The sequence below is a fragment of the Xiphias gladius genome, chromosome 21 (assembly GCF_016859285.1).
Source record: "Xiphias gladius isolate SHS-SW01 ecotype Sanya breed wild chromosome 21, ASM1685928v1, whole genome shotgun sequence".
Lineage (NCBI taxonomy): Eukaryota > Metazoa > Chordata > Actinopteri > Istiophoriformes > Xiphiidae > Xiphias > Xiphias gladius.
The window spans coordinates 11389478-11403162 of record NC_053420.1 but is presented as its reverse complement, the minus strand read 5'-3'; the positions used below and the strand labels follow the sequence as shown (position 1 = coordinate 11403162).

The following is a 13685-nucleotide window of genomic DNA, read 5'->3' as shown; positions in this document are numbered from 1 at the left end:
CCCAAACAATGAAGAACAACACGAGATCAAAAGTACACAAGAGTACACTTTTCACTAGCTTCTGATACTATATAGACGAAACAACTAATTGATTAATAAAGAAAAAAGTGTCAGATTAATCGATTATGATGGAGGCATCGCCTGACCTGGGCACTTTGGGGCTGTTGCCCTGAAGATTTTCTCTTTAGCCACGAATAATTCTCCACTTTGAGCAGTTTGTCACTACAAAACAGAGAGTCAGTAAAAGATGGCTGCAGTGTTGTAATTTTGGATCTTTAATGAACAGGATGATGTATTTTATCTTCAGTGAACGGACGCAAGACCAATGAGAGGGTTTATAGGAAGAATAATGGTAATGCTTGTGTCTTATTGGCTGACATGTTTCTGTCAATTCTACAGTTAAATTTTTTTACTGGTAAAGGGGCTGAAGCTGAAGCACAAACATCCTCTCATGGGAAAAGGTGTGTAAATTTCTTTGAGTTTCTAGTTACACTGACATGATATGAGCAGAGCATAAGTTATATACAGCTAACGTACTTTGCATTGCACTGTAACCAGCTAAACCGTTAGCAATGATAGCTAAGTTGTGCCTCCCCTTGGCTAGAGACACCAAACTAGCCTAGCTAGCCAAAATGTTTTATAATTTATTGGTCTGGTAGCCCTACAAGCAGGGATAACACCCGAGGCGAGTTTCATAAGCAATCCAACTTTTTTTCTGATCATATCATACACTGACAGCCAAGTTATCACAGCTTCCATAAAACAAAATTTTGGACTACTAGCTGAGTTGATAATGTTAGTCAGTTTAAAAAGTCTGCCCACTCACGAGAGATGTCAGATTACACCAGGAAATAAACACTGAACCTAAATGACTGTAGGTCAGCGTCAGGTGTCAGTGATTATAGTCGTGAACGATCATGGCCATATCCGGAGCCTTCAGACAGTGGACTAACAACAGCCTATCAGAAATTGCTTCACCAGTTTGCACTTTATCTACAACAGGAAAAAAAAGGTTTTTTATTATTATTCTCACTCTCATTTGTGAAATAAGTTCACATATTTTTTGACGCTTATTTTCTCTTTAGTTCTGCTGTACTGTGTTCCATTGATACAGTGTTAATCTAACCTGCTTGCTGGCTTTTAGTCATAATTTGATGTGGACCGTAGGAAGACTAACTAACTCAAACTCATGATGATCCAAATAAATAATGAAAAATATCTCTTTGAAATGGAAATTTTTGAAACAAGTTGCAGGACCTCTCAGTCTAAAACATTTCAAATGGATCCTTTCAAAATGGGACATGGTGAAAATTATCATTATTCAATCAACTGGAAAAGAAATAGAGAACATGAACTACACTGAAACTTGGAAAAATATAAATGCGAATGAATCCAAGTCCACCTGCTGATGTAGTCTGTCAACGAAAGAGATGCACAGCTAATGGATGGTTTACTGCATTAGTGCTGATTCTGCCCATGAGAGGCTGAGGAGTTTGTGAAAATGCACCTGTCTGCTGAATTTAAAATGAATTACAGTTCAAAGCCTGTTTACCAACATTTATCTGTTTATTCCACTCTTAAAAGGACGGGTGAAAAAAAAATTAACATTGAGTTCAACTTTTTACACTTATATCCTCCTCTCTGTGTAGCAAATAGACATAAATAATAAACGGAAAATCGGTTAAACGATAAGTATGAGAACAGAGCGAAGGAGACAGAGAGAGACAAACAGGAAATTCGAGAGAAATCATAGTGGGAAGTTCTTAAAATGAAGCGGATATTGGGATGAATTTATATGATATACAACTGCCTCAAGTGCTTCTAGACATGTAAGGTAAGAGGCCTTCTTTAAGCTTGTGCGACTGCTTTTTCTCCCCCAGAAATGCATTTCAGAAACAGGAGACAGTCGGAGCAGTATCTGCCTCCCAGACGTGAATCAAAAGTAATGGAATTAGCTTGGATGCTTCAGAAATTCAGTCAAACTGTAGATACCTGTGAAGGTGTGAGAAATGCTAGAGACTGAGATGTAATAATAACGACTGCCTATGCTCGTATGCAGTATGTCAAATGGAGAGAAAGGCGGGGAAAAAGGAGCTCTTTTTTTCCCCACAGTTCTAGTTAAAGAGTGAATGAATTTTCAAGTGAAAGCGCTGCCGTGCGCTGCCTGCTTTTCTTATTGATCAAAAGCTCTACATAACACAAGGAGGGGAAAAAATATGAAAGAATAACTACCTCTGATCCTTCGGTGAGCACAAGATGTTCTGATGAGCATCCCGTCTTCTGTAATGGTCCATTGAGCCCAGTCCTTTTCTAGGAAACCTTTACTCTGACCACATTCTGAACTGATGAGATTTGACTTTTTCTGAAGTCTATGGTTGTGAACAAGTCAAGTTTGATCAAGTTTAAAGTCAGTCTGAAGTTTTGAGGCAGGTCTTAAGTCACAATTGTTTAAGATCAAGTCTCCAAATGGCTGATAAAGGTGTCACAGAAGTAGCAATATTAGCCCCCCCCTGCAGTTAAAAAAAAAAAAAATTTCCAACTGAGTATTGCAGTGTCCATTTTTATACTGTAATACCATCATGTATGCCATTGGCTCTACTGCAATCCAGGCTTTTTCCAAGTAATGGTCTACTTTTGTTGACCTCCAGATCTTATTAACTTAAAGTTTGTTCTAAACTCCAAAGAGACAAAATGAAGCTTTGTTGTTCCTACTCTTTGTCTTCATTGGAAATATGACTGAAACAGTTTGGTGCACCAGTATTTAAACAGAGACCCGTTCTTTGTACATGCATAACAGAGTTATCCAGACTAGACTGTCGACTATTTGACATGAGTCTGAATTTTTTGGTTCTTAAATGCTGGTTTAAAATTCATCTGGGTTCATCTTGTTGCTCTGGCGGTTGACAACAAGAAGCCTTTAAGCCCAAACCTGGATAAGAGCAGTTTATTTACAGTTAGAGGATCATGACAAAGATTTTTTTTTTGTTTGTTTTTTGTTTTTTTTGTTTGAAGATATAATGAAAAAAATAATCAATATTATCATGATTTTTGATGATAACATGCAGGTCATTGAGAAATTATTATGATCTATTGATGTCACTGTCACAATTGAATTACCTGTACTTACACATGATAAAATATAAATAAAAATAAAATCCATATTTTGCTATGCTGTAAGCAAAATAACATAACATAATCTTGAACATTAAAACTTATAAAATGATTAACTGAAGAACTCACTTTGCCTTAAATTGTTCATGCAATTAAAGGTTTTTTTTTTTTTTAACAAGATTTTAGTATGGTAACATTTCCATATCAAGTTTAGGATTATCACTTATTTCAAAGGCAGTCTGCTGTCTTCAGCCTTTTATTGGAAGTGTGTTTAGCTTAGTGTGTAGCTTTGCATCTACACACATCAGAAAATCGGGCAGATAATCCTTAACCTGATCTGTTAAATCAACAATCTGGCACTGATTTAAGCAAATTTAATAAAAAGCAAAAAGCTGTACATAAATAGTTGTTTTTATGATTTAAAATCATAAATTGATCATTGTGTATTTTTTTATGACCAGTAAATTGATTTGAAGGCATTTTTTTAAAGTCAATGAATTGAAAACCAGAGATTATCACGTTAAAAAATTCTTGTGTGGGAGAACCTCACCAATCATGCGTCTACCATCACCTGTGGTCTGTCCAGATTCACTTGTAATATCCGAAGACTAACAGCGATAAAAGTGTGGAAACAGTGGAAACACTGATCACTATTTCAACACTCTACTCAATTTAGCTTTATTTAAAGCAAAAGCATAAGATAACATCAATTAGGATGAACAAATCAATCCTCAGACTGCTTTTAAAGAACCAAATTATCTGGATGAGAATAGGGAATGCGTCACCCAGTTCCCTGTGTGGCTCAATGATGTGTAGAGTACTTCAAAGTTTTTGGATGACAATGGAGGAAACGAGGAATAACATATCAGGCTTTGGCTACAGGTAATATTTTATTTTATAGGATGAATTCATTGATTCACAAAACTCGTCTCTAATGGTAAATGCCTCCTAAAGGGTGATGAGGAAGTATTTCATGGCTGGAGAACTTCTTTGAGGTAAACATATTAACTAAAGTTACAGTCTTTTCTAAGATAGTCCTAATGGGCTTTCTCAACACTCTGACCAACCAAGCAAATCAAGCTATATGCTCCAAGATCACCACCGACAGTCAAACAACCAGTGTGCCGCAATCCAGGGGGAAAAACACGAAATGGTCACCTTTTAATATAAGTGAACCTTGAAACTACTCCGCATAGAGACCTTTTTTCTTTCCTTTACCTAATTCAGCCCCTCACCTCCTTCCCTCCTTCTCTTCTTGCTCCTATTGTCTTGTTTTGCCCTCACGTCGCGGTCTTGGGCCTTTTTTTTCCTACTCGACAACCTGCCATCTCTCAGTGGAGCTCCACTGGACTTTGCTGTCCCATTACCAGTGTGACCTCAGCCCATTTATTGCCTCGACACTCACCATGGTCCCGCTGGTGCTGCACTGCTGATTTGTGCAGGAATAAAAAAAGAAATCTGTCTTCTTCTTCTGGGGAACTTTTCTTTTTGCCTTATCAGGGAATTAAGAACATCAGTATCAAGGGTTTTTTTCTCTGGCTTGTTATGCCCTCTGTGGTTGACTGAACATGATGAGGAGACACTGTACTCTACACAGAGGCAGGCGCACACACACACACACACACACGATATTTAGTAGGGAACGACTATCATTAAATCCAATTTAGATTCTCTACTTTCTATTTTCTGACTGTGAAGCTACGATGGGTACATGAGAGGACCTTTTTGTAAAGTCAAATCCCCAGATGACTACATAATTGCAATGGGAGCCGGGAGCAGCCTGTTGTTAAAGGATGAAGATGAATGAGACCTAAAGAGGAAGGGACGGCCAGCAGAAATGCAGTATAAGATGGAGGGAAAACGGATGAACAGCGTTAATATAAAAAAGATCTCCTTGTTTCCCCCTTTTTCTGCTTCTCCTTCTTCTCGTTCTGTTCTCAGATTCATTCTACAGGGAAAAATAAAGAGAACATATGGTTGTAGTGGGGGATTTTTTTTTGTGCATTGGTGAATACAGATAGCTCAAAGGTGCCCGTTAAATGTCTTGGTGATTAGGAAACCTTTTGTAGTTGTGGGTATTTACTAGATAAATACATAGTAAGAACAGAAAATTACACTGACTAGTCCAGCAAAGCAGCTCCTGCACGCTTGAGCACCAGGTTTCCTATGCACGTCTAAAACGTACCGTACTACCCTGGATACCCTTTCTTTGGGAGAAGATTACAGTATTTAGAGCTGTAACTAACCATAACCTTTCCAGTTGCAACATAAATACACCTTTCTGTACAGTTATTACATTGCTTCAAATTTATACCAATGTAATACTTTCTTTTATGCGTTGCACTCATGTCCAATTTACACCTCCTTTTTTTTTTTTTTTTTTTTTACACGTGTATAAGGTTATTTTCTATTTTTTATTTTACTATGTAGGTATGTATGTTATATGTATATACGTACTTCCTTTGGCATAAATAAGGTTCTGTCTTATTGATCTTAACTGTGTGGGATTGAGGCTCAAAGTTATTTCTTAAGTCACGATTGTAGATTTTAGAATTTCTGACGTTTGAGGGCTGATCATGTTGGCTTAAAGCTGACTCCTTAAAATGCTCAAAAATAAATTAAATAAAAGGAAATTTTAACATCCACAATACCATGACATGTGGATGTTAGGATAGAAATGATATGATAGAAATGATATGATAGAAAGATAGAAAATCTCCAGAGCAGCTACTAAATGCACCTTTCTCAACAACTCTAATATTACTTATCTGAGTAAATTCTACACTTTGACCCACTCACTGCCCTATCGATCCATCTGACTGATTCAGGGAACAATAGGGTCTAGTGTTGGATTAATTTAATATCTGTCATACGTATAAGATCAGTTAACAAAACAGATATTCGGCCAGTATTGCTCATAAAATGTTGATTCTGGTCCGTTGGTGTAATGCATTTCCGGTGAGGGGTTCCTCCATGACCACAGCAAAAAAGCTGCAATAAAATGTTATTTCTTTTTCATTTTCATTTAACAGCTTAATAGTGCTTTCGTAAATTAATTCCTCATTTGTAGTGGGTTATGTACCCCAGAGTTTCCCCTCTCGCTGATTTAATGGGTTGCGTGAGCCTCAGGAGCTGCTAATGCCAAAAGAACTTCATTAGTATGAGTCTTACTGAGGAGTTTTACTGTCCCGTCGTGATATAAAACATGTTTTACTACCACCCCTAAGAATGAGGAAAATTAAAAATGTACTTCGGGGGAAAGCCTCAGAATCCATATAACACAATAGTTTGCGTGTGGAAGTGTAGAGTACAGAGTCAGCCTTGGAGAAGGTTGTTGCTGTTTTTTGTGCTATAAAGCAGGTCAACATGAGGTGTTGCATGTATATTTGAATGTTACAACTTCCGTGTGACGCCTGTAGCCAGTCAACAAGTAAACGATATCCTTGGTGTATTATAACGATTTGTAGCGGATGAGTCGCAAAACTCAGAAAGATTCTCATGACCAGCTTCCACTGCATCTGGGGCAGTTAGTTAAATTAGACATGATGCTGCGAGATTACAGTGGCTAACATCTGACTTTATTACCAGAATTTTTTATTACCAGTTACTCATAATCTACTCCTTACAGTACTTCAAACACCTTTCTCTAAATTGTTATGGGTTAACCTACTTAAATTGCAGTTTAAAGTAATTAGCAGTTCAATTAGTTTAATATGAAAATGAAACTGCAAGTACTCTCTGAAACCCATACAAATCTCTACTGAAAAATAAAAAAACAGATGAACACAAAATAAAAAATTAAAACTACGTAGACTGACTGTTGTGTTGGACAGAATCTCTAGTGATATTCTTTTTTTCTAAAGTAAATCGATAACTATCACTCCACATTAAAACCCAGAATATTAAAATATCTTTATATAATAGAAACCACCCTTCACCTTCTGTCCCCCCAGCACTTTCACTCTCTCCTGCCGTCATTGGCTTTTTTGCTAGCCAACAGTTTAGTCATTCCTGCATAAACATATTGATATCAAAACAACATTCAATAGTCAGTGAGCAGGACTGGGTTGCACCAGCTGTCCATCATTCCCATTACACTAAGTCTGAACATAACTAAATGAAGCTGTATCATTAAAACTTGAGAATTGTCTTGGCTCTTAAAAACTTTATGTAATGTGTAAAATTGAAGCTAGGGAAACATCTGTAGCAAAAGCTAGCATAATGTCCAAAAATTATAGTTTTTATTTATTTATTTATTTTATAGAGGCGCAAAAGTTCTATCTGTTGTAAACGTAGATATTTGTTTTATTTATGTCTGCATACATGGAGCGATATGTGTTTCAGAGTTAGTAGTTTTCATACAGCTTAGAATGAGAGGGATTCAGACTATGCTAACTTAACTGGTGTTATTTGCTCATTTAATCAGATGTAATTGGTATATTGCTTCTAATATGTGTTATGATCTGCTATTTTTGCGAAATGTAATTTAAAGTCTTCAAGGTTTACATCATTTTCAAACGGCATTTATGAAGTTTCTGGTCAGATATGTCGACCGTACGTTAGAACTGGGGGAAGTTTGAACCTACAAACAGCTGGTGAAACCGGCTCTAGGTTACTAAATAGAAGTTATAAAGGTGTCATGGAAAGATTTTTATAGAAATCTTATTGGTAATGTATGTTACACCATTTTTACTTGTTCAACATTTGTGGTGTGATTGCCTTTTTATTAAAAAATAAATAAATAAATAAAACTAAAAATCAGCCAATAATAACTAACACTATTTAATTACTGGGAAACACAGTTTGAATCGAGTAACAATTTAGTAAATTCAGTTCAATCAGTTCCAACACTGTTCTTCACATTCTTACCTGCAGCTGTGAAGCCTATTGTGTATATTGTAAAATAATTTAAATACCATCCTTAATATGCTTTTTTAATGGGATTGTGATATTAAACACATCTAAACTCACTTTTTTTGTTTCCCTTGAAACAGTGCAGCGGTTCCATTAAATATGAGAGAAGCTGATTTGAAATTGTAAACTGTTAATGGTTTGATCCCCAAACCAGCAGGATTAATCTGGGCTAACCAGTTTACAAAATCACTATGCTTGTTTGTTTATTCGCCCTTTTCCCCCACTACTTCAGTGCTTCCTGGGCAAATGGATTTCACTCAGTATTCAACCTGACGAAAGCCAAACTGAACAACACGAAGGTGCAAGGGGGAGCTCATTCCATTGTGTCTGAATTGAATAAAAGAAAACATCTGTTTTACTTCTGCCGATTGAAGGCAATATACTAATGAGAAAACCAGTTGCCTAGAATTCTTATATGCCTGTGGATTCAAACCAGACTTTTCCCTCCTTAATTAGCTATCAGCAGCTGCTCTCTAACTTAATAGCACTCTTATCTAGCCCTGTAGAAAGGTCAAGCCCACAGGCTGAGTGTAGCGAGTGGATAGCTAGCATTTAGTACTTGGATCTGAAGTGTGTGTGTGTGTATGTGTCTGTGTGTCTGCATGTGAAGAGAGATGTTGAATAATGTGGGTCTGAAGGGCAACAAATTTCGTGTGTGTGTGTGTGTGTGTGTGTGTGGTAAAAATGTTGGCAGATTGAAGTACAGCAATTTGCAGTGCAGATGTAAATTTCCTAATTGGGGTAAATCATTTTCATTCCTTTTTTTTTTAGTTGGTAAATGTGTCCTCCGTACTTTTCGTAAAAAATACCCCGAAACAAAACATTCACAACCATTAGTATCTACCCACACAGTGGTTTTACTTAACCTCCCATTCACCTGCATTAACTTGATAATATCTTTTTGCCTTTTGAATATCAAGAGTGTGAACTCCTGATGGTCAGGTAATATGTATGTGCACATGCTCCGACACAAACATACTTATTTAACCCGCACATAACCTCCGACTGTCCCTATAGGAGCAGATGGGGCAGCTGAAGATGCTGAATTTTACCTTCTGAGCGCGGCGTTTGTCTGCTCTCTGGTTCTGGTGGTAGATGCGACTGAAGTTGGAGACAATGACAGGGACAGGCAGGGCGATCACCAGCACACCACTCAGGGAGCAGATGGAGCCGAAGATCTTTCCAGCGATCGTCTTTGGCACCATGTCTCCGTACCTAGAGATGAGACAGATGAGAAGAGTTAGACAAAGTGCTTACATAGATACATGGATTAGGATACACAAGTTGTGTTTCTGGCCACCTGTTATTATGCCCATTTTCAGCTTGTGCATGGAAAAAAACAGTGACTGTAAATAAAAAAATAAATTTGCAATAAAGTCAATGCACTTTGGATGAGGTTAAAAAAAAAAAAGCTGGCATATCAAAAAAGAGTATCATTTTTGAATACACCTTGACATTGTGGGGCCTGTTTCTGCTACTGTAGACAAAGCATGCAGGAGTTCCTGTTGTAAATCACCAGATTCCGCATTGATTAAAAGGGACCACCACCTTCTGTTCCTGAGTTATGGTGTTGAATAACGGCCAGAAAAGTGGTTTAGCAGAACATTGATGTCACATTGAACTTGACCTTTGACCCTTTCGATATAAAATGTCATCACTTCATTATTTTATCCTATTAGACATTTGGGTGAAATTTTGTCATAATTACCGTACTAATTCTTGAGTTATGGCCAAAAAAAACGTGACCTTGACCTTTGACCTTTAATCACCAGAATCTTGTCAGTGCATCCTTAAGTCTAATTCAATGCTTGTGCCAAATTTGAAGAAATTCCCTCAGGGCATTCCTGATATATCACGTTCATGAGAACGTGACGGACAGACAGCCTGAAAACATAATGCCTTCGGCCATGGCTGTCGCTGGTGCGGAACAGATCAAGCACGAGGAGTTTGATTTTGATCCTCAAAGTTTCTCTAAAACACTTGCACTTGTCAAAAGACTTTTTTTTTGTTTTTGTTTTTTTTCCTCTCAGGCTCCTCTTAGTTTCCTCTCCACTGCGTTCGACATAATGAGACTCTTCACAGGTAAGCTCCCTGCACTGTTGGCCACTGTGCCTCTCGAGGGCTGCTCTCGGCCCAGACGTGGGTGGCTGCTGGCTTTCCACTTTTCTGACTGTTGTTTTTTCGGCCAAAGCTCCCACTCTCATTGCTAAAAGCGTTTTAATCCCAAGACTTACCTACCTCCTGTTTACTACCTACAAACTGAAGAGCTGGGGGATTATCACAGACCCAGCCTTCTGCTCTGTCTGAATAAATACGTGCGAGAGGGGACGTGATATTGCTCAAATCCTCTTTGAAAGAAAAAAATTAGAAATATTTTTCAAAGTAGAGATGACACAGACCATAATTCATGACACAAAGGAGTTAAAGAGATTATAAACTGACATGCTCTTTCTTTTCCTTTTTAATGACAAAGGGATTGACTCGTGGTAACTGATCACATTGGAATAATCAAGCAAAAATTACCCTTACATGCACAGGGTGTATTGTAAAATATAACTGTACAGCTCTCAGCTGACCCATTGCTAAACAATTATCTTCCTGTCATGGTTTAGCAGCCTTAATTTGCACGGCAGACTTTGGATTTCCAAAAGCTTGGCATGGTTTAAGGGGTAACAAAGAGAGAGTCAAATTTTAAGAGTTTGGGGGGTGGTTTTTTTTTTTTTTTTTGCCTTTCCTCGTGCTAATAATGATGGGTCTCAGAGTTATGAGTCGAGTTTGCAGTAATAGAGAAAAACTGCTTACAAGCAGCATATCATTAACTAACTACGTTATTTGAAGCTGGTTCTGGATGCTACTATATTAGATGGCAATGTAACATAACATTAGCAGCTCCGTCCCTTGACACTACTCTGGCAAACCCCAGCCCAATTGTACCTGAGATAGCGTTAATTTTCCAAACACATCGGTTAGTCCTCATCTTCAAAGGCTTTTGTATCTTAACCATCATAGCCTCTTTGTTGCTTGTATGTTTTTCTGTGAGCTAAGCATCCAATTAGGGTTACATTTCAGTCATTACTGTACTTTATGTAACACTGGGGCTAACTACCTCTGAAATATGGTTATTATGTCACTTAGAAGGCCATAATAATAATATCATCAACCATGGTGATGGTGCTGTATATTTATCTGGGGCATGCAGCCTGATTGAACTCCATATGTGATGTGTGAGCTTGACAGACGTACAACAGTAACTGAGGGGGGGGTTACATATCCTAATGTGCTAATAATGATGGATCTCAGAGTTATGGGTCACGTTTGCAGTAATAGAAAATATATTCTTGTTTCTCTTCATACACTCAAATTCGGTCTTTCTCTCTGAGTAAAACTTTTCTTGTGTTGTTTCAGAAGTAATGGCAGGCAGGCTGATGTGCACTGCAGGCACAGAAGGCAGAGAGTCAGAAATATGACAGATTATTAACAAGCGAAGGAGATTTGACCACAGGGCTTGTTGTTATTGTTGCCGAGTCCTGCTCTTGGCTGCCAGACAATCAGACAAATGATTTCAAAGTTCGCTCAGTTCTCTCTCTGTCAGCTGATGAGAGATGACATTCTCCTGGCTGTGACTGCTTTGTTGTAATAATATTTGACACTTCATACCCACTATGATGTGTCAGACATCATTACGACGGTGATACAGTGGAATAATCAAAACTTTGCTCTTCACAGTATGTAGGTTCACAAACAGGGTGTCGCGTTTAAAGGAAATAGACGCCACAACACTTAAATGATGAATAGCTAGTTGCGATTACTTTCATGTGGCAACAAAAGGAGGTTGACCTCGCTTTCATTCTGGAGCCATCCCTTCATTCAAGGTCTTAATCACCTGCTGTGATCAGCCACTTAAATGTACCTTGTAATCAAAAGATTATCTAACAAAGTTGAACGGTTGAATTACTCTGACAGTAAAAAAAAAAAAAAAAAACTGCCACTTCCTGAACCTGTACAGCATGTGTTACATATTCTCATGTGCCATAATGCCATTACTACTACTAATTATTATGGTACAGTTTCTATATATATATAAAACACATTTGGCAGAACACTTCAGTACAAACAGTTCACAATCAGTCAACCAGTAAAACTGTTAAATGAATACAAATAACGTGCTAAATAGGTAGGATTAAAAAATGTGTATCAGAGACACAATATTGATGTATTAATGAAATACAGTAATACATTGTTTTTAAAACGGAAGAGATTAAAACCGTAGAAAGACAACATGTATGCAATATAAAACTTAAGATGTAGATTAAAGTTAGGATTTTGAAACAGACACAGGTTAGTAAAGGGGTAAGTGCCATGCATTTATATAAAAACAAAATGTATGCATTTTTAACCTTTTACAACCCTCTGTTCTGCCTTTGGCATGCTAGCATTAAATGGTATAACTTTCAGGGACTTCTGGTATTATCAAAAGTTACATGAATATGAACATGTAATATTTGTTTTGACTGATCGGACTCTTGTCTTTTCATTATCTGCGCTCGTTTTAAAAAGAACGCCCTTTCGTAAATCTCAAAATTATGGTGTCTCTCTAACGACAGTTCAGCAGTGTAGTAAGTCGTGGTAAAACTTCAAGTCCAAATTCACTGCAAGGATCTAAGGATCAAAAAATAATCCATTCCCGATGGCATCCACATGGGGACTCTGCCAAAAACATAAAAAGTGTTTACATCAATTTCCTCAACTTTCCCATTAAAGATGTTTATTTTGTTTTTTTTAATTTTTTTTCCCCTCTGCTGTGTCACGCCCTCTACAGCTGCAGGGGGTGTATGTAATTGTTTTTGCAATTTTGCAAGTTGTGCGATGTACAACACCAATATGTATTTATTTATTGGTAGCATTCTATATAATTCTGTGAGGCATTTCAGCTAATCCCATTGGTGTAATTTGCATAAACGGATATAAAAATTTGCTTCAGTTTCACTCAGCAGTGGAAAAGTAGACCCGAAAAAATTACAGCTGCAGTGTGAAATGTCAAGATTTAGAAAACTCCTCTCATCCAAATAATTATGATTTAATTAGGGGGTCACCGACAGTCGCCATCAGAAATACAAATATTTGTGTATAAATAATGCAACACACTGCAGGTCAGAGAGATGCTTTTCTCCCAAATAAGAAAACATGGTGAATATATGGTTTGCTTTGATGCACGACTACAGCAGTTAAATATTTCAACTCAATATATGGACATACACATGCTTCCATGACAAACAGGTCAGTATACAGTTTATGTGGTAAACAATTGATAGGGAAAGGCTAAAAAAGTAGTTAAATGATGCATCAGTTTACGAATCACAGCAGTAAAAGCAGTATTTGTCTGGTAAATGATCCTCTAAAGGCATTCATTATTTTGCTTCTTCCATCTGCCAAAGTTTAAGACAGAGACCCATGCGGTAGGAAAAACCATCAAATATAAGGGAATTTTGCTCAGGCATGCGTTTTATACTTTCCAATCTCTTGTTTTGCTCTTCATTAAAAGAAGCTTTGCTATTGCTTCCACAGCATGTGGAAGGAACAGCGTGCTCCTAATAGATCCATGATGGGCATCAAATCGGAACCGGATTGGATGTGCTGCCTTTCAAAAAGGCACGATGGCA

At 37.5% G+C, this 13685-nt stretch overlaps 1 protein-coding gene across 1 annotated transcript in view; it reads right to left on the bottom strand.

Moving 5' to 3' along the window:
• The window catches only part of LOC120807509 (potassium voltage-gated channel subfamily D member 3-like), a 79840-nt gene that overhangs the window by 10002 nt on the left and 56153 nt on the right, over positions 1 to 13685 (bottom strand). Inside the window, exon 2 of the mRNA XM_040159648.1 lies at positions 9078 to 9240. Within this exon, the coding sequence (XP_040015582.1) occupies positions 9078 to 9240 (163 nt within the window). The remainder of the gene's footprint in view (positions 1 to 9077; positions 9241 to 13685) is intronic.